This window comes from Notolepis coatsorum (assembly GCF_963971535.1).
Source record: "Notolepis coatsorum genome assembly, chromosome: 11".
NCBI lineage: Eukaryota > Metazoa > Chordata > Actinopteri > Aulopiformes > Paralepididae > Notolepis > Notolepis coatsorum.
This window is the reverse complement of record NC_140175.1, coordinates 70,359,603-70,385,196: the sequence shown is the minus strand read 5'-3', so window position 1 is coordinate 70,385,196 and position 25,594 is coordinate 70,359,603. Positions and strand designations below refer to the sequence as shown.

At 43.1% G+C, this 25,594-nt stretch overlaps 1 protein-coding gene across 1 annotated transcript; it reads right to left on the bottom strand.

Moving 5' to 3' along the window:
- Positions 1–4,398: 4,398 nt before the first annotated feature.
- slc25a46 (solute carrier family 25 member 46) lies at positions 4,399–23,543 on the bottom strand. The gene is made up of 8 exons (XM_084324453.1): positions 23,099–23,543; positions 19,137–19,179; positions 18,772–18,829; positions 18,243–18,320; positions 14,565–14,665; positions 10,152–10,208; positions 8,291–8,348; positions 4,399–7,550 (listed from the first exon to the last, which is right to left on the bottom strand). Exons 1-8 carry the CDS (start codon positions 23,358–23,360, stop codon positions 6,972–6,974), a joined length of 1,236 nt encoding a protein of 411 aa, XP_084180579.1. The 5' UTR covers positions 23,361–23,543; the 3' UTR covers positions 4,399–6,971.
- Positions 23,544–25,594: the final 2,051 nt, after the last annotated feature.

Sequence of the window (25,594 nt, the reverse complement as noted above, 5' to 3'; positions counted from 1 at the left end):
CTGTATACATACGCTTGCAGTAGTTCTTAGTTCTATCTATTACTTAATTTCACAATTTTCTTATATACTTTGATTCTACTGTCACCATGTATGCATATGCTCACTACATGTATTTATTGCTCCATCTCCACCCACTACAAACATGGGAACTCTCTAACCCCTGTTCCCAACCCCCCCCCCCCCCCCCCCCCACCATCTCTCTGCGCCGCCCCCCACGCCCCCATGCCTCAAATAGATCCGCCATCAGCTCTATTTTAAAATATTAAAAATGTCAGTTGTTATTGCATGCACTTATCAGTGTTTTATTACGCATATGAGTGCATGCTGACCAACTGTTCGCCTGTTTTATTGCAACACTATCACCAACATCTAAGAAGATCCCCCCTTGAACGGCTCTTCTAAGGTTTCTCTCCTCCACATTGCCTGTGGTGCATTTTTTCCTATTGCTAGGTTTTAGTGAGTTTTTCCTTACCTTCGCGTGGGGTATGTCTGGGAGTGTTGCTTTCTTTTTATTTTATTTATTTAAAATGTTTTGGACTTTATGGTGTTTTTGTTTTGTTCTTGATTTATTGTGATGTTTTTGTTTTTTGATCCACTTTTTCTCCCATTTTCTATATTTTCTCCCATCCCAATTTCGTATCATCCAATTCAACCCTCCCCTGTCACGAACGCTGTTTCTTGCCTCCCACAAGCCGGCTGCAATGTGGACTAAGTCATACATAGCACAAGTCCCCTCCGGTACTTGAGGTAACAGCAGTCGCATCTTTTCACATGCGCAGCTCGATCTCTCAGTGGCGAGGAGTAACGCGTGGGAGGCTCACGCTGCCCCCGACACTTCCTGATTCTACTGCGCAGGCGCACCAACCGACCTGTAGGAGTCGCTGTCCACAACGCCCAATCCCCACCCATCAGTTTCCCACCCCCTAATACGGCCAATGTGTATTAGTACGGACGACCAGCTAAACTGAAAGCAAATGTGGAGCGCTGGGCTCGAACAGGCGAGCCCAGCGTCTCCAGATTTCGTGGCGAGCGCCTTGCCGACTACGCCACGTAGCCGCCCTTGATTTATTGTGATGTTTCTTCTTCACTTGTTTAAAGAAGACGTGTCCGGCCCATGGGGACATTAACGTGTGTTGTCGGGCCTTACAAATACATTTGATTTGGATTTGATTTGAACAGGTCTGGAAGTTCGCTATCATCACACCGATTTTTAAGTCAGGACATGCCACAGAGGTCAGTAACTACAGACCTATCAGCATTCTTCCGGTAGTATCTAAGATAGCTGAGGATTAATAAGATTGGCCAGGTATCCCTTGCAAAAGAGATCTTGTATCTCAATGGGACTTCCTGGTTAACACATTGAGTGCCACGCCCCTTCCGGGAAGTGACCCCTTCCTTGCCGTCCATTAACGCCATGTAAACGTATAGTTTGTAGAGCTAAACCTATATTTTATAGTATAGCTATGGGTCTAATAACGCCGTCGAGTCTCAGTGAGTTGCTTCTGGTCAACGTGCAAAAAACAGATTCTTTTTTCATCCGTACATTTCCGTTTTATACCGTTTTGAATATGAATATAGTTTGGTTGCTTCTGAGTCATTCCAGGGAAAAGACACGAAAACAGCGTTTTTGTGTAATTCAATAAACACGTTGAAATTTTTCGCCTGATTATCGGATCTTCCTGAAATCAATGCTAGATCATTATTATTATCCTTCCTCGTGCACGCATGCAATGTGGTTTAGACCGGTGCGCCCCCTACCCCCCCTCCTGCAACCCAACGGCAAACAGCCATACACATAAAACACAGATAGCTCAATCGCGGTAGAAATAAATATCAGATCAACGCAAGCTTTCATATATAGAGTTCTTACCTTGTCTCTGATGTAATGCAAAAAAAAGAATCCAATTATCTCATCGCCGTTCCAGTTATCCACAGCGATCCTGTCTCCGACGTTGTTGGGCAATGGGCATTGCACTTCAACAGGCGGGCGGGGTCAGTAGTCCAAACCATCCCTACAAGCGCGTTTTTTGCCGGAGTGTTTAGGACCCGCCCCCACGCCGCAGCTCGGTAGAGAAAAGAAACTAACTCGTTTCTAACGGGGTGCAATAATGGCAGAAGGCGTTAGAGGGCGGTATAAGACCATCTGCTAGCTCAGACATATTCAGTACAGCATGCACAAGGTACCCAGCTGAATTATGAATGGCAATAGCGAATAAAATAAATACTGTGAGAAAAACGTAGATCTACGTTTCCGGCACTCAACGATCGGGCGACAGAAACGTAGTTCTACGTTTTCGGCAACCAAATGGTTAAATAAAGGTTAAAAAAAATTAAATAAAAAAAATAACCCATCTGTTGGATTCTCGTGTTTATCAGCCAGTAATCAACTCTGTCACCTGTGGTTCCGTGAAGTGCGTTGTGTTGTTTATACCCTAAAACATAATACACAACCTCTGCTCTGTTGAAATTCAATATGAACAACGAGAGGCGCTTCATCTTAAATTACATTTCACTTTGGTGGAATATCTTCACATTTTAGCAAACACGCCTGTAGGAGTTTATAAGTCCTTCGTACCAGCGGCCATCAGGCTCCACAACAGTGGGCAGGGACCGCTGCCAGCAGCCGGAGAACTAACGGCAGCAGAACTCGAGAACTACTAGGAATGATCACTGCGTCTGACTCCCACCTAAACAGACTACAACGTAGCTTATGTATACTTACTTACTCATAGTATTTAGATTCTAGTGTCTATTGTAACCATATTTATTGTAATGCATAATATAACTGATATGGCATACAGACCCTCATCTGTACCTTGATTACACTGCCTACTTGCTCATACAGTATGTGTTTACTCAGTTAATGATAGTTATATTGTTTACACTGCCTTTTTTACTTTCTGTACTACTTGTATTACCTGTATTATGTCTTCTACTATTAATGTGTACCTGTACCCACAATGCTGCTACAGTATGATGCGTGAATTTCCCCAAGGTGATCAATAAAGGAATATGTTATCTTCGGACAACAGGCTCTCTTCACCTAGGTAAGACAGAGGCAGTACTATTGGGCTCCAAGCCCAAGCTCAGGAAAGCACAGGAGTTTAATATCCAGTTAGGAGCTGTAACCCTAAAACAGCAACAACAAAAAAAAAAAAAGCAAAGTATCTAGGCTGTATGATAGACGGGAGCCTAGATGGGGAGGCTATGGCCTCCCAAGTACTGGGCAAAGTCAACGCCTGCACCAGGTACCTAGCTAGGAAAGCCAACCTCCTTGGCAGAGATAGTCAGGCTACTAGCAAATAGCCTAGTACTCTGCCACTTTGACGATGGTAACGTGTCTTGGTTCGAGGGCCTGACAGTGACCATAAAAAAGAAGCTTCAGGTTTCCCAAAACAAGTTGGTAAGGGTGGTAATGGGTCTTGGCCCCCGCACGACAGGGAGGAGTCACTTTCAGGAGCTAAACTGGATTCCTGTGGAGGCCAGTTACTCAGCTCAGACTGAACATAGTGCACAATATTATAAACCAAAGGTCCCCTAGATACCACCAGAACTACTTCACCCCGGTCAATGAATCCCACAACCACAGAACTAGAGCAAGCATAGCAAACCTGAAGCCCGCTTCTTTCCGATCCAAACTGGGCCAGTGCTCCCTTACTTTCTCTGGAGCCCAGGATTGGAACAAGCTGCCTATCCCCATCAAGCAGAGCTCAAGCCTCCACAGCTTCAAGAGAAGCGTCAGGAAATGGCTCATGGACAGAATAGAGGAATAGCCCCCTATAGTTTGTATGGGTTTCCAATCAGTTTTTAGTTATTGTGGGGTATAACATTTTAGCTATAGGTTAGTCTTCTGTTTTAAATGTATGTGTTTTGCGCCATTGTTGTTTTTGTTGTGGCCTAACAGCCCTGGGACCATGACGGAAATAAGGGTCTTACTCTTTCTCATGTTATCCTTTGGATCCTTGTTGTGTATTTTTAATCCATCAATAAAATAAAATATTAACTTAATTGGAAGGAAATAATATAATCCTTGTGAAATACTTATATGATAAATATTACATGTGCAAAATGTAATTAGCCTAAATTAAGTTAATAGTTAATTATAAGTCACTCATAAATCATCAGAATATTCTGGAAAAGGTTTTGGGTTTCATGCCCAGTGTCTGATTGTTGAACTCTCTGGTACTTGTTGTATGCAGTGATGCAGGTTCAACCCACCTAAACCCAGTTGCAGTGTTTGCTAATACAGTATACAGACAGGAAATTCTCCAATTCCCTTAGCAACACAATTCCACTGAAAAGGTCTATCTTCATGATTGAAATTTATAGTAGATTACTATAAGTAGTAGATGGATGCAATTACATTTTATTGTTTTAAGGAAATAAAAAGAAAATAAAGACTTTAATCACAACTTTAATCAGTTTATTTTAGCAAGCGATCAACCAATCATCTGCAATATCGTTTTCTATACAAAGCTCCTTCCAGATTTACAAAAGAGGCAACACTCACCACTTCAACGCATTAACTCAGTCATCGCTCTGACATTGTATTTATCCTATTCCAGTCTTACTTCTACTGTGATGAAACTTACGACAACGTGGGATTCAAAATGTGAACAATTCCATACATACGTCGATTACCACATATACAACATTATTTACCACTAGGAAGCAAATATTAATTTAGACACATTTATAATATTGATATATTTTTCACTGTACACTTTGTACAACTGGTTAAATTGGCACGGTCCCTCTTTGTCTATAGTACAACCAGAAACCACGCCACATCCACGCCAGGCCAAAATATTAAATATGGTAGCGATACACTGGGCAACTTTCTTTGAGCAATGCCGATCGCCGATGTTGACCAAAAGAGTAGCTGAGGAACATCTTGTTACCGTAGAAACAATTAAATCGATTTTTGTAAGACACCCCCAACAAGCCATAATTATGTAACACTACCCACTACTTGCAAAAAAAAAAAAAAGTAACTAGCTGATCTTACAAGTGGTTCTTAGTGCTACTCACATACCTAAGTAAGCAAGAGTCAGTGCATTTTAAGTGGTTCAAATATTGAAACTATATCCCTTCTTTTCACTTAACCTCTAATACAGGCCTTGCACAGAATGTTTGTGTACTTCTTTCTTCCAGTATGGCTGCTTGTAACCATTGGTAACCACTTTCAAAATAAAATGTCTAATTTCTGTGCAGTTGTAGAGCAGGTAAACTACTGAAAAAGCATATTGTATATATTTTTGTTTTACAAAATCCAGTAATATGACACCAAATTATTGTTGATATATTTCTCATATATGAACACATAGCAACCGTATTCTCTTCCATTGCCATGTACAAAACAATGGTTGCTATGTTACAGGCAGCCATGCTACAAGAAAGAGAACTACATTGCGTGCAAGGCCTCTATTCCGTAGCCATTTTGCCTCTCTCTCCTAGTAAGCATTCCATAAAAAAATTCTGGGGATACAAAATGGAGCAAGTGAAAGCAGACCTACAGTATTAATTGAACATAGCAGCTCCCATGTCTGAACAGCCTGTAGGGAAGAGCAAGCCCCCTGCAACATCGTGAAGGAGAACAGAGGAGAAGCCTACACTGTGGGTGAGGTTGTCACGGTAACACAACCAGCGCTGGAGGGCAGAACAACATGATTCAGGGGGCAGGTCTGGGTGTTGAATTCACTTTCAATAAAATTCTATAAAAATGTTTTAATTAATTAGTTAATGACAGAGTGTTCACTGTTATTTCACGGCCAAATGTTTTTCCAATATTTTAAAGTAACCGAACTGACTGAATGGACTAAGAGAGTGAGAGCGTGAACACTAGCAGACAACAGAACGAGCAAGAAGAGTTAGCAGATGGTACCCCTTATCAGTGGGAGTTCAGCACCCACCCCCCACCCAAAAAAAGAATAAACAACAGGGTAGACGGTTCTCTTTGGAAGAGGACACATTGAGGAAAAACATAACTTCATGTAAAACACCTGCTCAAAGTCTGAATGAACATTTTGAACAGTGACACGGCAGGTAAACACATTCAGACAGAAGCTTTTAATGCGACGCTAGCACTCGCCTGTTTCACGACAGTGCCAAACAAGGCTAGAAGTATTGTATTTACTACAGGGGTGAACTGAAATAGTCAGTTTTTTCATTCTCTATGTTGATGAATTTACCCCAAATATTATTATTTTTTTTTTTATTATAATTTTTATTTTGCTGCCAACGGAGCTGCCGGGTGCGTAACAATTTGAAATCAACCGACAAGTGTAGTAGCCTACCGCTGCGGCTTCAAAGGTGTTCCGAGTAGGGCGCGCAGTCCACTCATCTCAAACTCCGCCCTCTTCTCTTGATCCTCCAATCGCAACCGTCGCTTTCCTCTGACAAAAGCTTGGCCAACCGAGGAAGCAGCCGAGCGAACACACACACACACAGCGAAACCAACCAATGAACCCGCAGAGTGCAGACGTTATAGAGGCACCTAGTGATGCTGTTGACCCTGTGCTCTGAAACAAGTCGAAGTCCCGCTCAGCCCTCCTGTGTGGGAAAGCGTGGCTAATAGGAACTGAAAGCGGTGGGGGGGGGGTTATTATCTGACGTCATGCAGAATATCAAATATCAAGTGCTCGCTGTGATGACAGTGCTGAGAAACACAAAAACACCATTCTGTAAATCACAGCAAGTGGACAAAGAGAGAAAAATCGAATAAATACAAAGAAAAAAAAGTACCTGTCTTTTTTTTGGTATCGGTTTGAATTCTGGAATGCGCATTAACACCAAGACACGTCACAAAAGATCATTGTTGGGCAGAGAGAGAGAGAGAAGAGTGGGGTTGGCGGTCAAACAAACGAGTGGAACTTGTAATCTGTCTGTTTAGCCAAACATCCATCTACCCAGACACCCTTTCATTCATCCAACCAGTCAGCCAGCCAGCCATCCATCGATCCACGGAGCCCTCATGCATGATTCTGCAATAGCGTGGAGTAAATGATCTTGGTGATCTGCAGCACGGCGGCGTGTAGAGAGTACTGAAGCACCACTGAGCCGAAGCCTTTATAGAAGCCCAGCGTTCCCTCGTCCCGCCGGATGACGTTCACACAGTCCCTCATCCCCTCGTACTGCGTGTTGATGGGCAGCACCTCGAAGCCCAGGTCTGTGTTGTCGATGATGGAGCGCGTGCCCTGGATGCTCAGCCGGTGCAGTACCGTCTCGAACGGGTAGAGGGCGACGTCGGCCACCAGGCTCGCCGCGAACGACGCCATGAGTTCCGGGAAGTAGGCGTCGAGCATGGACTGGACCGTCTCCGAGCCGTCTGCCGGCTGCTTGGACTCGGAGCGCCGCCGGAGGAGGAAGAGGACAAGCTTCTGGACGGAGGAGAAGACGACGTAGTGCAGCAGGCCGTGGACCACGGTGGGGAGGACCAGAGACCACAGGGGGAGGAGGCGCTTACTGTGGGGGATCCCCATCCCCATCACCCGGCCCACGCCCTCCTTCACACAGTCCAGGATGCCCGGGTTGTCTCGGATGATCTCACTCTGGAGGACAGACACACGCACACACACACACACACACACACACACACATGCATGCAGGCACACACAGTCAGACACACGCACACACACGTGCATGCAGGCACACACAGACACAGTCAGACACACACACAGTCAAGTCAGACACACACACACGTGCACACAGGCACACACAGTCAGACACACACAGTCAAGTCAGACACACACACACGTGCACACAGGCACAAGCAGACACACAGTCAGTCGGACACACAGATACGTGCAAGCAGACACGCACGCACATGCAGACAGACACACAGGCAGACGGATACATGCAAACACAGACACACGCATACAGAGTGAGATAAAATATTAACAATGAATCTACACTTAGTAGTAACGATAAGATTTTGTAACAATAAATACTGTGTAGCATCAGCTGATGACCGAACTGTCCTGTGGTGCAGGCATGACGTGTGAATTCTTAACATTGGTGGCAATCCACTTTAAATGCCTTGCTCAATGGCATTTCAGCGATAGTACATGGAATAAGCATGTCATTTAATGGTGGAGGCTACATGGACCTCCCCAAATTGCCCGGACGGCAACAAGTACCGTTTAGACTCGACCGTTAAAATTCTTTGCTTATTCCATCCAGGTAATCTGTATGTGGTTTGAGTCTATATGACGACCCTCATTCAAAAACAATTGCAAATCGTATGAAACGGTGACTTTAAATGTTGCTATCCATTGTGGGACGGCCTCACCTGGACCGTTTCAATGAGACTGGCTGAGTAGAACGGCATGGCAACGACGTAGGTCAGCCTGACAGACCAAACAAACAAGAATGAGAGGAAGGGAGAAATACAAATAAATTAGATGAGTTTAGTTGACAATGTGAAAAAATTATAAACACACCATTAAACTTGACAGACTAGAGAACTAGTACTGGTACAAGAGATCTAGCAAGGCTAGCACAGTAAAACATTTATTATATTACTTATTTTCATTGTGGCCTAAGGGTGAGAGATAGAAGAGAGAGAAAAGTGTGAAACCATGCGATAAGCCTGCACAGCAGCAGGTGCAGTCCCCCATGTTGCTTCTCAGGACACCAGGACATATTAGATACAGTGTCTCAACTGCTTTCATCATATATATATATATATATATATATATATATATCTTGTGTAACATGGAATCACCGGCTCCAGGGTTTTCCCCAGAAAGATTGATAACGAGACATACTCAAATAGTCATTATATCTTAGTGTTAGGTCACCTGGAGATTTAAAGCGTCATATTATATGTCTATGTAGGGACACAGGGAGATCACCTGCGGCTGAGTGTGTACATACCACAGGAGACTGAAGGGGCGATGTATCAAACGTAACCTTTCAGCGAACGGTCGGTGGCTTGACATAACTTGATGCAATAACAAAATAAACGTTTCAAACAATGCAAGTGTCCTGCCAGTTTCCATACAGGCAAAATAGGCTTGTGTTCTCCAGGTAGGTGTGACCGCGAGAAAAGCCAAAGTACCCGGACGTGCCAGTCTGATGTATTCTAAATGTGGAACATGGCATTATCATAGCAGAGTCCAAGAGACGGGCCATGTTTTCCTAAGTCAAGGTTGACGCGCAGTAGCCTCATCTTGGAGCACACTCTGGCCAGGATACAGAGCTACAGCAACAAGCTAACTGGCTAAACAGCTGCCACTCAACATAGTGAAAGTGCTTTTTTTGTGTAGCTAAATGCTTGTAGGAAGGATGGACTGGAACAGAACGCAAGATACTAGAGGGTATTTCAACAGTTCAAATAATAACACACTATGTAGGCACATATGTATGTTTTTTTTTTTGATCCACTTTTTCTCCCATTTTCTATATTTTCTCCCATCCCAATTTCGTATCATCCAATTCAACCCTCCCCTGTCACGAACGCTGTTTCTTGCCTCCCACAAGCCGGCTGCAATGTGGACTAAGTCATACATAGCACAAGTGTCCTCCGGTACTTGAGGTAACAGCAGTCGCATCTTTTCACCTGCGCAGCTCGATCTCTCAGTGGCGAGGAGTAACGCGTGGGAGGCTCACGCTGCCCCCGACACTTCCTGATTCTACTGCACAGGCGCACCAACCGACCTGTAGGAGTCGCTGTCCACAACGCCCGATCCCCACCCATCAGTTTCCCACCCCCTAATACGGCCAATGTGTATTAGTATGAACGACCAGCTAAACTGAAAGCAATGTGGAGCGCTGGGCTCGAACAGGCGAGCCCAGCGTCTCCGCATTCGTGGCGAGCGCCTTGCCCACTACGCCACGTAGCCGCCTAGGCACATAATGTTATCCTGCAAGCATGAGTAGCAGCTACTAGCATTACATACAGACACGGTGGTGGTGGGGCTGATCTCCAACAATGACGAGAAGGCCTATCGGGAGGAGGTTGATGAACTGGCTGGTGCCGGGATAATAGCCTACTCCTGAACATTGGTAAAACCAAAGAGCTGATCGTGGATTTTAGGAGAATACAGCAGGGGACACACACGCCACTGTGGATAAAACAGGGCTATCGTGGACAGCAGTTTCAAGTACCTGGGAGTCCACATCACAGAGGACCTGACATGGTCAATTACCCTTTGAGCAGCAGATGGCCAACTACTTTCTTTGGATTCCATTTGTGAGACAGCTCCCTGAAGATGCAAAAACACACAGACCACACACACATATATTATTATTATATTATATGATTACACATATATGTCAATAAACACTACTTCATAACAAAGACGTCAGTAAATACTACTTCATAACAATACATATACGCCAATAAACACTACTTCATAACACATATACGCCAATAAACACTACTTCATAACACATACTGTATACGCCAATAAACACTGCTTTATAACACAGACGTCAGTAAATACTACTTTATAACAACAGAGGTCAATAAACACTGCTTCATAACAACACAGACATCAATAAACACTACTTCATAACATATACGTCAATAAAAACTGCTTCATAACAACAGTCAATAAACACTACTTCATAACAACAGACGTCAATAAAGACTACTTTTCATAACACAGACGTCAATAAACACTACTTCATAACAACACAGACGTCAATAAACACTACAGACGTCAATAAACACTACTTCATAACAACACAGACGTCAATAAACACTACTTCATAACAACACAAACATCAATAAAGACTACTTCATAACAACACAGACGTCAATAAACACTACTTCATAACAACACAGACGTCAATAAACACTAGGGTTGGGCATCGTTTGGATTTGAACGATTCCGGTTCCGATTCTCCATTTCGATTCCTGTTCTAAACGATTCTCGGTTCCGATTCTTTGAGGTGCAGGTCAAAACAGGTCACAGCTTATTTCGCGGGAGATTCTTCATTTTTTTGAAAATCGTAATTTTTTTCATACTATTCACATTGTCAGTTGACTTGATACAGTTTAATTTGGTTGCTGTACTGTAACTATGGTATTAACACTTTAGTTGCCAAAGGACGAGTTTAGGCGTCCTTCCCCGCCATGCTCAAGTTGCCGAAGACGCCGTAACTCGTCTTTAATATCAATATTTCAAAAATCTGTGATCGGAATCATATTTTCCATCCGCAGCCTTCACACACTGTTCTGAGCTCCTCTCAATCCTCTAGCGGTTCAAGAGCGCCATCTGGTGATGTGGATGAAGTGCTGATCACCCGTATTACTTCCGGGCACTCTCTATAGCTCCCGGGACTCGATCTCGACACAATACATAGCGATCCGTTGCCAATAACTCGATAAACAACATGATTTGGACGTATATACCATTATACAACCTGGAAATGGACCGGGTATTTTTACATCCCATAATAGGAATATTTCAGTTCCACGCTCATCGTCCAACGGCGCGAGGAAGATACGGTAAGATTCAGCGTTATTTTTGAACGTGTTCGATATAAACTGCTCTGATGAATCATGATCACCCACACTAGATGAATGATATAACGCTGCCCACGGAATTATAAACGATCCCCCGCCCATCCGGTCATCATCAGATGATACGTAGAAACTTCTAGAAGTACGTCCAATTGAAATTTTTTATCTCGCACAGATTCCTACCAAACTGTATTTCATCATCAATATAATGCATTTGGGGCTATAAATCACGTTCTGAAGAAAGCTGCAGAAAGAGATGAAAACATACTTATACTTTAGACCATATTTTACTATGAATATGTGAATGAAAAAGTTTAACGTTGCTACACAATGAACAATACATATAGGACCTTGAATTAGGGCTGGGCGATATGACCAAAAACGTTATCGCGATAAAATTATAAAATTATTTTCATATAATTCGATATCGATAATTATCGTCGATATAATGTCCGTCAAGTTTAACACTTTGACTGCCTAAAAACGATTTACAACGTCTTTGCTGGCGATGCTAAAGTTGCCGGGGGACGCTGTACAGCGTCCTTATATCAATATTTCAAAAATCTGGAATCGGATTCATATTCCCCCTCCGCTGGCCTGAGATTCACCAGCAGGACCCACTGAGCTCTCTGGCGGTTCAGGAGCGCCATCTGGTGGCCGATCGGCGCAACTGCTTAACAGGAAGCGCAGTAGAGGTTTTGCTGATCGGCCCTATTGCTTCCGGCCACTCGGGATAGGTTCCGGCACTCTAGCTCGTCACTCTACATAGCGATCGATTGCCAATAACTCGATAAACAACATGATTTGGACGTATATACCATTATACAAGCTGGAGATGGACCGGGTAATAATATATCCCATAATGATAAAATTTCTACTCGACGATGATCGCCCAACGGCGCGCGGAGACTGGGGTGAGTTTCAGCGTGTAACGTTACCATCTTCGATACTAACTGCTTTTATCAACATTTGACCCACATTAGATGATTGGTATAACGCTGCCCACGGAATTATAAACGCCCCCTCGCCCATCCGGTCAACATCAGATGACGTGTAGTAACTTCTAGAAGTACGTCTAGTTGGAATTTTTTATATCGCGCTGATTGCCATCAAACTGTATTTCATCATCAATATAATGCATTTGGGGCTATATATCACGTTCTGGAGAAAGTTGCAGAAAGAGATGAAAACATACTTATACATTAGACCATACTTTACTATGAATATGTGAATGAAAAAGTTTAACGTTGCTACACAATGAACAATACATATAGGACTTTGAATGGGCCCTAATAATGGCAATGTAGCAATAGAATTTAAAAAGTTATAGCCCTGCAAAGAAGGGGACGTTCTCCATAGACAAATAGCGCTGGCAATCTATGGTATATCATTAATTTAACCCATGGCAGCCAAAGTGTTAATTAACTTCTTATGCTGCTGCGAATGTCTCAAGTCGAGTTGATGTCGTCATCAGTCCGCGCACGTTACACGTTAAGCAAGCGGAGTATCTCATGACAATAAATATGACACTAAAATACTCTCTTCCGCCACAATATATTGAAACGAACTGTATACCCCACACTACTATAAACGTGGCCTCAGAATTCAAAACACACACATACTCGGCACGTAAATATATAAAACGTCGCCGTGCAAGCTAATTAGCCTAGCAAGCCTGTAGTATCTAAGCGCTGTATTCCATGACAATGTGCTAAATATTACACTAAAATACTCTCTTCCGCCACAATATATTGAAACGACGTCCACTGTATATCCCCACTACTATAAACGTGGCCTCAGAATTCACGTCACACACATACTCGGCACGTAAATATATAAAACATCGGCGTGCAAGCTAATTAGCCTAGCAAGCCTTGTTGAGTGAGTCCTACCTCCTTCCGGGTATATTTCGCTCTCGGCCATCTCCTTCACTGATTGGTTGTTAGCTGTTGTGCGTAAACACGTCATCACGTAACGTTGGTTGTTGTTAGTGAGTGAGCTGAGCCGAGGCTGAACGGAGCCAAGCTTGGAAAATCGATATATCGAAACTTTGCGACCACGTTTCATGTTTATTTCGAGGAAATAATTTATCGCGATAGTTATCGTTATCGTTTTATCGCCCAGCCCTACCTTGAATGGGCCCTAATAATGGCAATCTAGCAATAGAAAATAGAATTTAAAAAGTTATAGCCCTGCAAAGAAGGGGAACTTCTCCATGTTAAATAGAGCTGGCAACGGATGGTATATCATGAATTTAGCCTTAGGCAATCAAAGTGTTAATTAACAAAGTAAAAAAAAATTAAAAAAATTAAGAATTGAAATTAAGAATCAAAATGCAAATATGTTACTTCCGGTTCCAGAACCGGAAGTTAGGAACCGGTTCCTATTAGAACCGGTTCTCGGTGCCCAACCCTAATAAACACTACTTCATAACAACACAGACATCAATAAACACTACTTCATAACAACACACATCAATAAACACCACTTCATAACAACACAGACGTCAATAAATACTACTTCATAACAACACAGACGTCAATAAATACTACTTCATAACACAGACGTCAGTAAATACTACTTCACGATAACACATACGTCAATAGAAATAAGTCATGACGAAGGCCTTTTTAAATCAAACTAATCACCACCACAACAAAGATTAGACTGAAACCAAGATTGACGTCATCTACAGACTGACATAAAGACTCCACGCTGCTGCTGACACCATCTACAGACTGACACAAAGACTCCACGCTGCTGCTGACACCATCTACAGACTGACACAAAGACTCCAGTCCACACTGCTGCTGACACCATCTACAGACTGACACAAAGACTCCACGCTGCTGCTGACACCATCTACAGACTGACACAAAGACTCCATGCTGCTGCTGACACCATCTACAGACTGACACAAAGACCCCATTGGCATAACGACTAAATCGGGGGAGGGGAGCAAATGTCAAAAGGCAAAGAAATAAGAAAAATAAAGATGAAATAAAATACAGTCAGCACTACAGAGTGGAGAGACACGGGGCTCTGCAGACCTAATTATTAAGGTTATGGTTAGGGTCAGGTTGGGTCTTACCGTGGTAGAGGTGTGCATTCACTGATGATGCCCTCAGTGCCCAGCGTCACTCCCTGGACCACAAAGGTGCTTCCCATGCCCTTCCATAGCGCCTTGGGACCCTGATAAGAACACAATAATAACAGAATATAATAGAGTTGAGACTAAACCAACACACTGGCCCTTACGGCTGTCCTCAACTCATTCTTAATTAACTAATGGGCAGGTACTTTGTGTGCACGCAATTCTTCTGGAAATAACTCATTCAGTATGGGGGAAAAACATAAATACATTTCATAAAGCACCCTGCTACCAAACTCTATATACATTTAAATAATAAAAATTGATTATTATTAGGGGTGCACCGATGTATCGGTCGGGTATCGGTATCGGCCGATAAGTGCCTTGTTGACTGCAAATTACAAAAAAAGAAAAAAAAAATTAAAAAGAAATGTTTGCCACAAATATCGGTATCGGTATCGGTATCGGCCGATTGTGTTAGTTGAACAATCGGTATCGGTGGAAAAATTTCATATCGGTGCATCCCTAATTATTATTATCGAGATAGGCACAGCCTCATTAACTCATTAACTCATTCAGCACCAGCTATTATCCTCATCCTGTAGTGTGTAGGCCACGCTAAAAGATAGGCATTTTCACTGTGCGTCACGATGTTTGCAGAGCTATATCTATATTATAGCTATGGAGACAATACTATGGCTCATTTGACAGTCACCATCTCTCGTCCAAGATGTAAAAAAAAATAGTTAATTTTTTCATGTTCGCATTTTATCCCGTGGTGAATATTGTATAGTTTCAGAGTGTTCCGGGCTAATTCCTGAAAGCTGAGTTATGGAGCGCTATGTGAATTTTGCTAAAGTCGTTTGCGTTGCTCGCCTGGACACGTTACTATTTAAAAATCAAAAGGTATATAATAGGTGGGGCGGCTAGGTGGTGTAGTGGACAAGGCACTCGCTACCAGTGTGGAGACGCTAGGATTCGCGTGTTCGAATCCAGCTCTCCACATTGTTTTTCAGTTTGGCTGGTCGTCCGCAGTAATACACATTGGCCGTATTACGGGGAGGGAAAACTGAAGGGTGGGGATCGAACGTTGTGAACAAGCGACTCCTACAAGTCGGTTGGTGCGCCTGCGCAGTAGAATCAGGAAGTGTCTGGGGCAGCGTGAGCCTCCCACGCGTTACTCCTAGAACACTGAGAGATCGAGCTGCGCAGGTGAAAAGATGCGACTGCTGTTACCTCAAGTACCGGAGGGGACTTGTGCTATGTATGACTTAGTCCACATTGCAGCCGGCTTGTGGGAGGCAAGAAACAGCGTTCGTGACAGGGGAGGGTTGAATTGGATGATACGAAATTGGGATGGGAGAAAAATATGGAAAAATGGGAGAAAAAGTGGATAAAAAAAAAAAGGTATATAATAGGTATTATGTTTCACCATGAATGCATCAAAGGGGGGGGGGGGGGGGTCGTTTTTTGATGCTCTGATCGTCAGCAACGGCATACGTTTTGAATACTACATACGTTGATCGTTGCGATCTATGTGAAATCATTGTTGGATCAAAGTAGGATTGATGTCATATAGTCCTTACCTTTTACTAGGAGGTATCCCAAAATGAATATTCCAATTGTCTGATCGCGATTTCCAGTATTGATGTCTATCGGGTCCCTGACATGAAATGGCACAAGATATGCCTCAAGTGTGCTGAACGCGTTCCAAGGTGCTCGGATGAACCGTTTCACTTGCACGGGTCCAAATTCTCTGCCCGGATCATATAAATGTAACACACAGTGTGAAATACGGTTTCAAAGGGTAGGCGATACTGCCACCTAGCAGGATTCGGCTGGCATTGCACTCTCGAGGTCTCAGAATGAGTTCCAATGGTAACACCAAGGTCCATGAGAGTGTATAGGATATTAAAATCGAAAAAACTATAGTAAAAATTTAATATTACGTTTTTGGCGCTCAACGGTTGGCGAGCAAACATGTAATATTCCGTGATTGGTGCTGAAAGTGTTAACAACAAATCAACATCAACAATAATAATAATACTGACAAGACAATAAGAAATAAGAAATACAGGTTAACACTTAACTAAAAAATACAAAATACCAAATACAAAATATACCAAGTAGAAAATAAAAACACTGCAAACAACACAAAATACATTAGACTGACATGGATGTTGGTAGTGAAGATATATCATTTAGAAGTAATGTTGCTAGGAGGGGGGGGGGAGACGGAGGAGAGGGGAAGAGAAGGAGAGAGAGGGAAGGAGAGAAAAAGTAAGGCCTCGTCCTAGTAGGACCTTGTACATGTTTTTTCTTTATAATTATTATGTTTTCTCTCTTCTACTACGTTGTTCTTTGCACTTTATCTTCTGACTGAAGTACACGGATGTAACTGCATATGACATGTGTTGATGGTAACGACAGTAATAGGGAGGGTTGTGTGGGGAGAGGGTTTATTATTTGGGAGGGAGGGGGGTCTGTTACTTTGACATTGTTCCAACTATTACTACTATTGCTACTGTTTTTCTCACAGTTTCTCTAATATAGAGGTTAAAGGTGACATGCATTATAAATGTCATTTTTCAGTCTCTAGCATTGATTGTACCTGCCGCACGGCACACGGGAGTGAAAGAAAGGGGGAAAAAAAAGAGAGAGGGAGGAAGGGAGGAAGGGAGGCCCCCCCCCCCCCCCCCACACAAGCTGCCGCGCGGCACACCCGAGAGGGAGAGAAAAAAAGAGAGGGGGCCTTCTCTCTCTCTCTCTCTCTCTAGGCATGCGTTGCTCTTGGGACGGAGTTGCACTCCGTGCAGGGTAAGATTTGAGCCAAAGTGCGTGCACGCACACAGGAATGCGCTGCACTCGCCAACTCGCTATAAGTACCCACCTGGGCTACTTTGCATATCAATAGCGCCGGTCGTCAGGTGTGTTAAATACGTTCTCAGATACATTCACACCTAACTTGTTGTGAATGATATGCGTTACATTCCATTCGTAGAGGCAATTAGGCACTGTCTGTAGTCTGTGCTCAAGCGAGGGGACATTTATGCGCGGGAGCGTGGCGCCATTAGGTGCGTGCAACCCCAGTTGAAATCAGGAACGCACGCCTGCCGATAAGCCCAACAAAAGGGTGTGGGTGCAACGCCTGAGCGCCAACCTTAGTTGAAGGTAAAGGAAGAATGATTCACCAGCCAGGTATATCATAAAACTCTTTTAGGTCCTGAAACGCGCAAAGACCGTTTTTATCATATATATCTTCCAGAGTATGAACTCCCCTCTTCTCCCATTGAGGAATATTAACAGGTTTGTGCCCAACAAGTAGTTGCTGGTTATGAAAAATTGGAGAGTCGAGGTGCCACAGGCATTTAACCGCACAGGACCTCTCAACATTACGCCAAGTTTGAATCACGTGGGATATGATGGTCCATATCTTAGCTGGCATTTTGATATAGGAAGGAATAGTGGAGTATACTACATCCTGTAGTCTTTGTGGTGAGGCATATTTGTATTCTGTTGTATTATGTCCTTGCGAGGACCCCAGGAAGACTAGCGGTCATTAATTTGGCTAAAAAGGGATCCTAATAAAACAATAAACAATACGTGAATTCTTAAAATGGGTGACATTCCCCTTTAGGTGTGGGCTTCTCTGCAGCACCACGACACAGACACTGTTACCTGGGTCTTGGTGACGTTGTACATCACACTCATGGCGGTCAGTGGGGACAGGTGATAGCAGCGCGCATGGTAGTTCACCTACAGCGGGACAAAAGAACAACAAGAATTGTATTTCTTTCTGTTTGAAACATGTTTTATGAACCTTCAAATGATGTAGGCTATAATATGTGATTCTAATTCCAGCCCATATGGTGATTTATGATTGCAATATATAAAAAGATAATTTAATTTAAAAAGGTATCCAGTGGAGTTTTGAAACACTAGTTGATGAAATTGGTGATGCTGCGCACAAAGAAAACTCTTGATTATTTGGTTGTGATGAATATGAACAAAAGCAAGCTGTTTACAAGGAACTTCTGTTGGATACCTTTAAATAAAGTAGCACACAGTTTGGAGTATCTAGCACTTAAAAGCTGCTATGGATAACATTCATACTAGAGCACCAACATGTCATTTATCCAATCAGGTGCATTCCACGTCGGGAAATGGGAAGTAGGGAGGGGATAGATGGCAATCTCCTGTGGATTACCTGGCATTGTCGCCGAAATACTATACATGGATGGGCCAGGACATTCTCTGTGAAGAGACTAGAGAGAGAGAGAGAAACATACAAAATAGGGACATAAAGAGATGGAGATGGGGTGAAGAAGAGAGAAAGACAGAGAGACATAGAAAATAGATGGAGACAGACAGAGACAGATGATATAAACTGTTTAACATTCTTAAGAAATTACAACTTCCAAGTAAGTTTGAGTTGAGCTAATAGGTTTCCACAGAATGTTAGCTTGGCAGTAATACAGTAAATGCAATTAGCCAAAATAACATACTAATACGTTAATAACATACTAATGTTAAATAGTCGTAGTGGAGTAGTGAGATAAGGGCTCCACTTACCTCGCTAGTCCGATTCCAAACCCAGCAAATCTGTTTAACTGTTCTGAAAGAAATAAAAACAAACAAAGACTGATTGATTGAAAACTTTATTAACAGATTGCAGAATGGGTACAATACAGTACAGCTCAATACACACAATTGTTAAGGGGATGCAGACCAGAGAAAGACTTTCGTCTTGTTTACATCAGGGTCCCCCATTTTCAATTCATCAGGACATATATGACATACATGACATACAGATAGTCAGTACTGCTACATCTATACATTTATGACATACCAGATTTGCAAATACAGTACTGTTTGTGATACAAAAGGAGTCAAGAAAAGGGAGTATATACATTTGACGTAGAAACTGTACATTGGAGGAGGTTGGGTGGGGTTGTGTGGGGGGGGGTTGGGTACATTGGGATATTGACAACCATACTGGGTAATTTACATTGGAGGTGGTTGGGGAGGGGGGAGAAACACTGTATAAACAAGCAAAACTGTACATTGGGGGGGGGGGGGGAGACACTGTACAAACAAGCAAAATTGTACATTGGACTATTGACAACCATACTAGGTAAATGACTGTACATTGGAGGGGGTTGGGTTAGGACATTTACAGGGGCCAGTTTTTTGCAGTCTCCCGTAGGTGTCCCTTGAGTGGTTTTGAAAGTGGGTAGTGATCCACATTCCTTTACAGCTTTGGGTAGGGTGTTCCACATTGATGTGGCATAATTGCGAAACGTGTTTAGTCCCTTATTTGAGCCGAATCTGGGTTTAACATGATTTGTGGAGCTCCCTCTGGTGTTGTGATGGTGGTATTCACTGACCTTTGGGAAGTATTTTGACATGTACATGGGTACCTTGGTCGTGTAGTGTATCTTGTAGACCAGGCCCATTGCAAGTTGCTGTACTCTGTCGTCTACTCTAAGCCATCCTAGGTTGTCAAAGTGGGCAGGGGTGAGGTGGGTTCTAGGAGTAAGGTCAAGCAGTAGTCTGACCAGTTTGTTTTGAGATGTTTGTAATTTTGTTTTTAGCGCCTTTGAGGTGCTTTGGTACCATGAGGTGCAAGCATAGTCGTAGTACCCTTGAATGAGTGCTCCTGCCAGAGACTTCAGGGTATTCCTGTTTACCAGAGAGGAGATCCGGTACAAGAATCGAGTTCTTTGGTTGACTTTTTTTATTACATTGGATGCCATTTTGTCACAGGAGAGATTAGCCTCTAGGATGGAACCCAGGTAGGTAATTTCATCTTTCCTTGTGACAATATTGTCACCCACTGTAACTGAGAAGCCGTCGGTCTTGCTGAGTTTGTTATTTGAACCGAAGAGAATGGACTCTGTTTTGCCCATGTGTAATGATAGTTTGTTATCAGCGAGCCATATGCAGATTCTGCCTAGTTCCGAGCTGAGGGTTTTCTCAACCTGTAACTTGTTCTTGTCAGAGACCAGCAGGGCTGAGTCGTCCGCAAACAGGAACAAGTTGCAGATCATCACTTTGTTTGAAAGAGCTACTGTAAGAGAGAAGAATTTACAACCGCCGTCCGTCACCATGATAAAAGCGCACAGTAGAAACAGCCAAGAGTTTCTTGTAACAGGATAGGATGAGATATGTTTATACTAGCTAAACTGACCACACACCCTTAGTAATTTAATTCTGCTTAATATTTATCTGTTTTTTTCCTGTTTATACTGAGCTAAGAGTGGGGGAAGACCTCTGCTGCCGTCTCACTTTCTGTTCACACACACACAGACACATTATTGTGTCATTCACCTGTTGGGTGGAAGTAGTAGTGAGTAGTAGTGAGTGGGCGGTATTAGGGGAAAGCTCCCTGATGCAAGCTATATTCTAAGATGTCTACCTCATGTTTATTTGAATTACTATTATTCTTCAAATGGACTGCATTTATATAGTGCTTTTTATCCAAAGCGCTTTACAACTTATGCCTCACATTTACACACACATTCACACACTGAAGGCGACCATCCAAGGTGCCAACCTGCCCATCGGGAGTGTCAACACAATATTATGTAGTATGTAATATCATGTATCGACTTAACTCCTAACTGCTCCCAAGACACTTACAGAACTTGAGAAAAACTATGCAGATTTGTTTTGCACATAATCTCACACATATCCCAAGGCTCTAAACTGTTTGCACACATTAATTTAGTTTGACAGTTATTGAGTTAAGATGTTTGAATATCTCCTCCTGTGATATAATTAGAGGACATTGGATCCTTGTGTTAATTACAACTGAATGAAATGATGTTGATAAAAAGATAGCAATGCACATTGCAATCCTTCTCTATTTTTTCCATCTACATCATTTCATTGAGCTGTAATTAACACAAGGATTCAATATCTTCTGATGAAAAAATATAATAATCTAACACTAACCTTACTGTCATGCACTTGTCCTAATAAACTAACCTACACTGTAGCACTCAACACTTTGATGAACATTGTTACTCAGCTGATAGAGTTGTGCCCTTCCTGATGACTTGTCATACAGAACTTGTCGTACAGAACTTGTAAGTCGCTTTGAATAAAAGCATCAGCTAAATGACTAAATGTAAATGTAATGTAACAAGGAAAGATGAAATTACCTACCTGGGTTCCATCCTAGAGGCTAATCTTTCCTGTGACAAAATGGCATCCAATGTAATAAAAAAATGTCAACCAACAAACTAGATTATTGTACCGGATCTCCTCTCTGGTAAACAAGAATACCCTGAAGACTCTGGCAGGAGCACTCATTCAAGGGTACTACGACTATGCTTGCACCTCATGGTACCAAAGCACCTCAAAGGCACTAAAAACCAAATTACAAACATCTCAAAACAAACTAGTCAGACTACTGCTTGACCTAACTCCTAGAACCCACCTCACCCCTGCCCACTTTGCCAACCTAGAATGGAGTACAGCAACTTGCAATGGGCCTGGTCTACAAGATACACTACACGACCAAGGTACCCATGTACATGTCAAAATACTTCCCAAAGGTCAGTGAATACCACGATCACAACACCAGAGGGAGCTCCACAAATCATGTTAAACCCAGATTCGGCTCAAACAAGGGACTAAACACGTTTCGCAATTATGCCACATCAATGTGGAACGCCCTACCCAAAGCTGTAAAGGAATGTGTGAATCACTACACACTTTCAAAAACACTCTCAAAGAACACCTACGGGAGACTGCAATTCGAAACTGGCCCCTACAAATGTCCTAACCCAGTTGTACAGTAAAGACCAAATTGGCTTTGTCAGTATTCCAATGTACACAGTGTCTGTCCCCCCCCCTACCCAACCCCCCCCCCCCCCCCCACCTCCAATGTACAGCCCCACCCACCCAACCCCACCTCCTCCAATGTACAGTTTCTGTCAAATGTATATACACTCTTTTTCTGGACACTTTTTGTATCACAAACAGTACTGTATTTGCAAATCTGGTATGTCATAAATGTATAGATGTAGCAGTACTGTCTATCTGTATCTGTATGTCGTGTGTGTCATATGATGAATTGAAAATGGGGGACCCTGATGTAAACAAGACGAAAGTCTTTCTCTGGTCTGCATCCCCTTAACAATTGTATGTATTGAGCTGTACTGTATTGTACCCATTCTGCAATCTGTTAATAAACTTTTCAATCAATCAATGTACTCCCAATATTTAAATAAAGGTTGCGTGGATTACTTGACAAGTGGATTGACCACAACCCTGTCGCTAATTGTGAGGTTGGAGAACTGAAGGCCCATTTATCTGGCTGTTACTTTCCCTTACACCTCTGACTCAGGGGTGACTGACGACACTAACGTTACGTTATGCCTGTGTCACACATTCACATTCGAGCTGCTACTACTAGCCTACACAGCTAGATCACAATATTAAGGTGGCCTAAGTGATCCCGTCACGTGTGTGTGTGTGTGTGTGTATAGCTAACTAGCATGTTTGTAGTCTGTGCTGGCCCCTACCGGCTGGCGGGGCCGGTGGCTGTGTGTCTTCGACCCCTCCGGGTCCCGCAGGGCCCGTCTCAGACTGGGGAGTCCGGTCCCCGTAGTGCAGGTTTCGGCTGCCGGGGATGTCTGGCGGTGTAGTGACCCATTGCTGGAGGTCCACACTGGATGAGTTGTTGAATGACCTTCCAGCGTAGCCCCCCGCGTAGGCAGGAGGATCCTCCTTGTCCCTGCCTCGGTAACCTAAGCCATCGAAGCTATCGGGTCGCCGAGAAGTCATGCTGCCAGAAAAGCCAATCAAAACGTGACAGCTTCTTGAGTTCACGACCACCCTCTGTGTGTGACTGTATCGAATTATAAGGCTAAGAGAAACACATTGGGAAGAAATATTATTAGCCGCGTATCCCTGCAAAATAAATCCAGGCAGTACTTCGCTGACACCTAGCAAAACAACGTCAATGAACTGAACTGTCAACCGGAAATCGTTCTTCTTCTTTCGCATCTGCAAAGCATTGTGGGATGTGTTGTTTTATTGTGTACTGATTTGACCTCCTCTAACTTGAGAGAAAAGTGTCCAGCGAAGATGGCAAGCAATGAAACAGTAATAAACACAATCCCTACAAGATGCCTATATTTAAAGTGCCAATTTGTCATGATGTGGGTATAACATTAATTGTATCTACCCAATCACACAAAGAAGCTTGGGAAAAACTACTTTTACAAAAAGCTGAAAACCTGAGAGCCGCCAAAAAGCCTATGTTGGCAAGCAGGTAACTTAAATTCACATTCTCTGCCTATAATGAACAGGCTGTATTGTTGTTTTTTTCTCAAACATCAGAGCTGTTCATGCAAAAGTAGCTACAAACTAAGTAAAACGATTTAAATTAAATAGAAGATGTTCCTCCATTCCATTGTCACTATGAATTGAAAATGGGGGACCCTGATGTAAACAAGACAAACGTCTTTCTCTGGTCTGCAGTGCATCCCCTTAACAATTGTGTGTATTGAACCGTACTGTATTGTACCCATTCTGCAATCTGTTGAAAAAAGTCTTCATTCATTCAGTGTCACCTATAGGGCTGACCCCTATTAGTCGATTATGTAATATTCATGCTTTGAATATATCTTTACTATATTATTCATGCTGTGAATATATCATTTACGACAGGCGCGCCAGGCGCACCTTGCTTATGTATACCTGACCAGGGGTCCTCACAGGCAGTTGGCTGCCAGCCGTGAATGGAGTTACACTCATGCTGAACGATGCTTACCTTTGAATAAACATATAAATGTTATCTCCTCGTCCTGAAGATTATTCTATTTAATCGAATACGACATGGTGTCAGAAGCAGGATGAACATGGATATCAACGGAGTCCCGTCGCCACGGATGAATTGGGATTCTCTGGACTTACCGGGAGAATGGAAGAAGTTCAGGCAGCACGCAGAGTTGATGTTTTCGGGCCCACTCAAGAAGAAAGGAGAGGACGAGAAATGTAGCTACCTGCTATTGTGGAGCGGAGAAAGAGGGAGAGACATTCACAACACATGGACTCTCAGTGCAGATGAAGCAAAGGTACTGAAGAGCTACTATGACAATTTCGAAGCATACGTACTTCCAAGGAGGAACACAATCTTCGCCAGGTACAAATTCCATGAGAAAACCCAGCAACCGAGCGAGTCATTCGAACAATTTGTCACTGCATTGAAACTACTGGTGAAAGACTGTGCATATGTGAACAATGATGAGATGGTTAGAGACCGCATAGTGTTTGGCATACACTCAGCAAAAGTAAGAGAGAAACTATTAAACGTAGGATCAGACTTGTCGTTAGACAACGCGATAGATATAGCTAGAGCCCACAAGCTAGCACAATCACAGATAAAGAGCTTTACTGGCGCCACGTGCAGCGCGCAGGAGCAGCTCGTGCACGAGGTGCACAGACATGAACAGAAGCATAGCGCTCAGAGACATCGCCCCAGAGCAGAGTGGACAGAGAGAGCGAACAGAGCGAGCGACACAGACACACGTAAGAACTGTGGATACTGTGGGGGTAGAGCTCACAAGGAAGGGGATAACTGTGTAGCTAGGGGAAAACAGTGCACGAAGTGTGGAAAATGGAACCACTTTGCCAAAGTCTGCAGGGCCGGTAGCTTCCAGAAAAAGCCAGTACACGAGATTAGCATGCGCTCCGAGTCAGGAGAAGAGTCAGACGAACTGTATGTAGACACCGTGACAGACAGACGGTTTGATGCAACAGAACAAGCGTTCGCAGACATACAAGTAGGAAAACAGGGCACAGAGCTTAAATTTAAGTTAGACACAGGTGCACAAGTAAATGTAATTCCTTTGAGAGAGTATCACAGTTTACAAGATAAACGCAAAATACAGCCTACCTCACGCAGACTGACAGGATATGGTGGAGAGAAGCTAGTGGTAAAGGGCACATGCACGTTAAAGTGTAAATACAAAGAGCGTGGCATGTTGTTAGACTTTTACATAGTAGACACTCAG